The sequence below is a fragment of the Palaemon carinicauda genome, chromosome 8 (genome assembly GCF_036898095.1).
Source record: "Palaemon carinicauda isolate YSFRI2023 chromosome 8, ASM3689809v2, whole genome shotgun sequence".
Classification (NCBI taxonomy): domain Eukaryota; kingdom Metazoa; phylum Arthropoda; class Malacostraca; order Decapoda; family Palaemonidae; genus Palaemon; species Palaemon carinicauda.
Genome location: NC_090732.1, coordinates 129215481 through 129221894, shown reverse-complemented (window position 1 = coordinate 129221894; position 6414 = coordinate 129215481). Strand labels below are relative to the sequence as shown.

Sequence of the window (6414 nt, the reverse complement as noted above, 5' to 3'; positions counted from 1 at the left end):
TCTTCTTCTTCTTTAGATTTCCCGGAGCTTCTCTCCGGACAGGGGCTTTTTGACGGTGCGTCTATCCCCTACTAGATGGTTAAGAGATTAAGAAACGATATGTAAATAGTTGTAAATGATATTACTGTGAAACGGCTCTACCTCTAACTGTGCTGATTGAAAATTTCACTTTTATTTGTCTGTTAGAAATTTTGGCTACTGGATTTAAGATACAAGAACTCGATTTTTATCCAAATAGCTTTATATTATACAAAAGTAATAAATAAACTCTGTTCTTAAAATAAGGAAAGATGAGCTTCAAAGCGAAGGAAAAATTATCATTTATGTTTGACTGTGTAAAATAACTGTTCGGTAGTAGTATGTCTCGTTTGAGTATAATTTTCTGTAAATCTGTAGGCAGACTGATTATCTGGAAAAGTTCAGTGACTAATTAGTTATTCAAGCACTTTTTAAATAAAAGATATATTCGAAATAGATCTATATGAACATATTTCTTGATGATCCAGAGCACCTTACAGAACCGATATAGGCTAACTATATCCATTTTTCTCAGGTTTGGAAAACCTACATTTCTCGATGCTGTGTTTAATGATCTTGTAATTATATTGGCAGGACTAGTAGAGTTTCTTTCTTCAATTACTTTGGACATTTTCTCTTGATAATCTTGGTGACTTTGTCCTTTAATATGTTATTGAATTTCATTGGTTTTATCTGTACATCGTGTGTAGCACTAATCTGATAATGAATATTTGTAAATGTGGTGTAAATTGTATATAATTTTGATTATGGGGAATAATTCTAGACTTAAGTATGTTATATTATTGGTCTTGTGTAGAAGTTATGAGCGTCTTATTATTAGATAAGTGAATTTTAAGTGTACAGTAACAGTAAAGCAAATTACTGGGAAGTGGGATCACTGCAGCCCAGCAGAAGTGACTTATGATTGATTGATTTAAAGTTTTCTGGCATCCTGACATCTAACTAAGGAAGTTACTTGTGACTTGTGAGGTTGGCAATGGTTATGGTGGTATTGAGGACGGTGAATGATCATTGATGGAGTTGTTTTGATTGGGCTCAAGAATCCTTGACGGTGTTTCAATAAATTCAATGTTTGTTGATTAGTGACTTTTCAGCTCGTGTCTCGTTATGAGCTGTTAACATGTTTTCTTGTCATGATCGACAGGCGACAGCTGATCGTAGAAGTCGTTGTCGTTGACTGCTGGTGGGATAGGTGCAACCTGTCAGCAGGTAAGATTAGCGTTTGTCTGTTGCATGCTTGCTGTTGATAGCATAGTTTATTTTATTTGTGACTCGCAATAAATACACAAGCAGAGAAGTTTGATTACCAAGCAATCCTTCCCTTAAGCCCCTTAAGGGGTAAGTACACCACTGTCTGTAATTCACTCGGTGGCTACTTTACTCCTGGTAAGGTTAGAAGAGACTCTTTAGCTATAGTAAGCAGCTCGTAGAAGTGAAGAACACTAAAATCAAACCATTGTTCTCTAGTTTTGGTTAGTGCTATAATCCTTTGCACCATGGTCTTCCACTCTCTTGAGGTATAAGAGAGGGTAAAGTTATAGAACAACACGGGACAATATTTTTAAAAGGTAAAACATCCTTTCCTCCAGTAAATAGTGTGCTTTCAACAAATTTGACCTGTTTCCACAGCAAATGAACCGTTTTACTGATATGGACCCCCCCCCCCCATCCCGATTTTCACAGATGGGAACCTGGAACTTTGGGTGTGAGAAAACGGGACAAAATGTGATTAACATTCATTTTTAAGATTTGTAAAAAGCCACAGAACCTAGCAAACTCGCCTAACCTAACCTAGAAGCCCCCAGGAACTCCCTTCCCACAAAGTAAAATAAAAGGTAATTCTTATCTTACGACTAGGGTTTTTTTTTTTTTCCCCACAGAGTTTCAATAGATAGTGTGTTGGTCTTTAAAAGCCAACTCAGAATTACATTTTGGACACTTTAATCTATGAGGGATAGGCCTAATACAATAAGCTTTTGAAAAGTTATTCACTACACCAGGAGTACCGTGAAATTTGGCTATAGCATTGAAATAGCCATTATGGCAGCCATAACACTTCGTGTTGGACTCCTTAGTGCACACCCAACGTAATACAGCTACAGAGGAACTAAGATGTTCTGTGAAAACGGCGTGTTTCACAGAAGTCCCTACATTACACTTAAGCATACATATATGCCCAAATATGGTAAACTTTGTCATATGGTAGGGGAAGGAAGGAGGGAGAGCTACTTAAAAATGAATGAACAAGAGTAATTCCATTAGGAAAAAGAAAGTTCAAGGACAGCTTGTGCGCTGGAAGTATAAAGTTATTGCTCAACAGGCTATGCACAAACACACTAACAGGAGCAGATACATCTGATTTGCAAAATTTAAACAAAAGAGGGAAATAAATATTTGTTCCTTCACTGACAAACCCTACGTTACTTATAGGAATTATCCTTTCTGCGAAGCTTTAACTAACCATAAGATTTTTTAGCGAGGTGAAACTATCCTGCTCCTAGTCAGCCTTAGGGGTTAGGAAGGGGAGCTGGGGTACCTGGGCACCCCTCTTGCACACCCACCTTGGTATTTTGATCACTATTTTCTTTGGGCTCAGAGAGAGTAGATGTGCCGTCTCTTTCTCTCCTCTCTCTCCTCCCAAATTTTTTTTACTGACCTTTGACTTTTTCTTTTTAATTGTGTTTATATATGTATTGAACATTATTATAGTGTTTTTATAAATATAAACCTTTTTTTCTTTACAGTGTAATGTTGCTGATTTTCTTATTGACCACTCTCCAAAGTTCCTCCGTGCCTGTCCTCCTTGGGGATCCGAACGAGTAAGAGCACGGACTAATCAACTCTATGGCAACTTTGGGGTACCCGGGGGTTTGATGTTTCCTCTAAAGGAACACCTTCACCTCTGGTTGTTGAAAACCATTCTCGCTTTCAGATGTGTGGCCATCCCTGGGAGTGACTACTCCCTTTTCCAAGGAAGATTTGCTTTAGCTCCTTCAGCATGCGGCAAGGAGAGATCCTTGCTGTCAGGTCTCCCGTTCCCCCATCCGACATCCTCCTGATGACGATGAGTCTTATCGCCACCTTCAGAGTTCGTCGTCACCTATCGATCCACAATCTCATATCTCTCTCCACAGACAACGCTTTAGCCTGCATATGCAACACACCCCTGCTGTGGATCTTGAAACTGCGAATGATCGTCAACCCATGGCCAGCCCTTCATTTGCTCTCTGATCGTAATTGGGGGGGAATGATTATCTTCTCGTCCTTCCTGGCGATCCCCCTCAGGATGTTGTTCTTGACTCAATCAATGATCACCACAGAACGAAGGTTATCACGATCTCGACGCTCTTCTAGAAGACGTTCACAATCTTAAAATTTCAAGTTACCATGATCTTGACGCTCTTCTTCTAGAAGACTATTACAATCACGAGCTAAAAGCTCATAATCAAGTGATCAAAGGTCATCCCAATCTTGGCACTCTTCTTCTAGAAGACGTTCTCACGAGCTAGAAGTTCACGATTACGAGCTAGATATTCAAGATCACGAACTAGACGCTCATAATCGTGAACTAGACGCTCCTGATTTTGAGCAAGACTCAAGAGCAGGACACTCACGATCACAAGAAAGATGCTGACGATCCCAAACAAGACCCTCTTCTTCACGAGGCAGACACCCTACAGATGTCGGTTGCCTCCTGTCCGCGGGAGAGTCTTCCTTCTCCTATTTGGTCTTTTCTTCAGGGGATTCCTCTGGTAGGAATTGGATTTGTCCATTCCCGTCCTTTGTTTGGGTAATCCCTTTGAGGGGAACCTAGAAACAAGCCTCGGCTTCATTTCTAAAGCAGCACCTTTTGTCACCCTTTAATTTTAGACAGAGCTCATTGAAGGGAAGCAGAGAGTGCTGCCTGGAGATTTGCCTCCAGGTGTTGGAACTTCCCCTTCCAAGGGAGAGTCTACACAGCCGCTGTTTGGCAAACTTCCTACTTGCAAGGAGAATTGCTTACTGTGGCAGATGTTGTTGGCTGCTCCAGTTTTGATCTCCCCTTTGGGAGATTCCTTCGGCAGGACTTGGATTCATCCTTTTTCCCACTCTAAGGAGCGGAGCACGAGCTAAACTCATTTCACTAGCTAAACATTTACTTTTATGAGCAAAACGCTCACATTCAACAAATACAGGCTCACGATCACAAGCTACACGCTCAAGATCATGGGCTAGACGCTCACGATTCCGAGCGAGATAATTTTTTTCTCTATGAACAGCACATAATAATATATGCACAAGTGTTCATGTGGTATGAAATGAGGATTACAATATACTGTATTGAAGAAACACAGCCTCAGTTTCTTGGAGGGTCGAGTGCTTAACACTTGTCATATACACGACTTCCCCCTAATTAACGGAGCTGTTTTCGCTCTCGCGTAGATAAGCTACTTTTAGGTAGTCGATAGACACCCAAGGGGCACAGCCCTCCATTTAAATTTTGAACACATTTCACTTTCAAATACACTGTATGGGCCCTCATACTGGGGAGAGAGATATGGGCGGTGATGGTCATCTCAAGGTAACACATGAGGGACATTAAATAGGTTCGGGGTCCCATTTATTTTTGTGACATTGGAATAAGACTGTTTTGCTGGCATGATTTTTGTACGGGGCTGCGGCGAGCTGCTGCAGTCCTACATTTTGTATTTTGACATCCAGCTGCAGGGCTTTTCACAATATCTGGCTTTAGTACCGAACTTATGATGGTAGAAACAGGCTCTCCCTGTGGGCCTGAGAGGAAACGCCTCTCTCCTTGGCGCCATGATCCTGATGAATAGCTACACCCCTTACGTGGTGCAGATGATGGAGATCGACGGCTGCTGCTGTAGCCTTCCTTCCTTACCTTTTTTCCTCTTTCCCTTGTTTGTGCAGCAAATTTTTGCATGGTGGTTTAGCCCTCGAAGAATGTTTTGAGGCTCTCAATGTTTTCAGAAATTTTGTTAGCGGCAACAACGATCCTTCGTGCGCTGCTGACCTTATCGCTTCTGGTAAGCGGGTTATGGTTGCTTCCCGTAAGATGTCGCCCTTTCTTGCTTCTCCGGTGGCTGTGGGTGGAAGGATGAGCAGACTTTAGAACTCGTAATAGGAGTGGTTTGCCCTGGTATTCCCAAACAGGGTCTAAAATACTCTAGCCTGAAAAATTCCTTGGCCCTCTCCTGGGAGGGCGATGAATACATCTCCAGTAGCTGCGCCTTGATATTGTTGTTTAGGACGAGGAGCCTTGGTTGCTCCCGGTACCAAGGATTAATATGTCTCTAGATGTCATTGGGCAAAAATTCCAGGAGTATATCTGTAATACGTTGTGTCCGTGTAATTTGTTGGTTACGGAAAATAGATACTGCTCATTTGAACCACGCCTCAGCGCTGTGGGGAGTGAGCAAGGGGAGTTTCACATGGATGGCAGCGACTGCTGCCTGTTCGGTTTCTGGGCCGCTCATGTTCGATAGGTCAGCTTTGAGGTCACCACTGTAAAGACCTGACCCAGGAAGGGAGCGAAGTAGACACAGGTAAAATTCAAAGTGTATTTATTGGTTCTCCCCGACAGTCTTATGTACTGTATGGCTTGTGCCAATGGTTAGGTACTACAACAACACCTCTGTCTCCAATGCCTCTTTAAGAAAAAGAAAAGAGAATGTATTTTCTCAGTACTCCTCAGTCACTTGTGCTTAATCTATGAATGTACAAACAATATATTGTAATAATTAGACAGCAGAATGCCTTCTTTACTTTATTAATTGTTACTTAATTAACTTTGATGCATAAAATAGCGTACTTTATGAGTACAGTATACCTGACGGAAAGATACAGGTAATTTCTTTCTCTGTGAACAATACATAATATCTGCACAAGTATTCATGTTATATGAAATAAGGTTTACAATATATTGAAGAAACACATGGCCTCAGTTTCTTGGAGGGTTAAGGGCTTCACACTCGTTCCATACAACCCCATATGACAACCTGATGCCTATGCACTCCTCTATTCAACCTGTTTTGCTGTAATTGACTATATGTTGACATCATTTGGTCTCAGGATTGATGGCTCCACTCCAAGTGGTATCCTGATATGGTAGCTATTTTGTTATTCTAGTAGAGGTCCCAGAGGTCCCAATAGATATTCCCCAAGGCATACTTTTCTTTCAGCTACACCTTCAGAAGTACCACCAGTTCATAAACGTCTTTGTACTTCACGGATAGACTATTTGGTATCTTCCGAATGGGAGGCTTTTCTTACGGGACTTCATAGTCAATGTCTGGGTATCTTCAACAGTTCACTGTAGGTGTCTGCCTGGGAAAGTGGGCCATCTTCTGCAATTAGTGTCTTGGAAGGAAT

The 6414-nt window shown here is 41.4% G+C and overlaps 1 protein-coding gene across 1 annotated transcript in view; it reads left to right on the top strand.

The window, feature by feature from the left end:
• The first annotated feature begins 60 nt into the window (after nucleotides 1-60).
• Nucleotides 61-6414, top strand: part of LOC137645914 (large ribosomal subunit protein mL63) — a 186262-nt gene continuing 179908 nt past the window's right edge. Inside the window, exon 1 of the mRNA XM_068378957.1 lies at nucleotides 61-101. Coding sequence (XP_068235058.1) covers nucleotides 76-101 — 26 coding nt within the window. The 5' untranslated portion in view covers nucleotides 61-75. The remainder of the gene's footprint in view (nucleotides 102-6414) is intronic.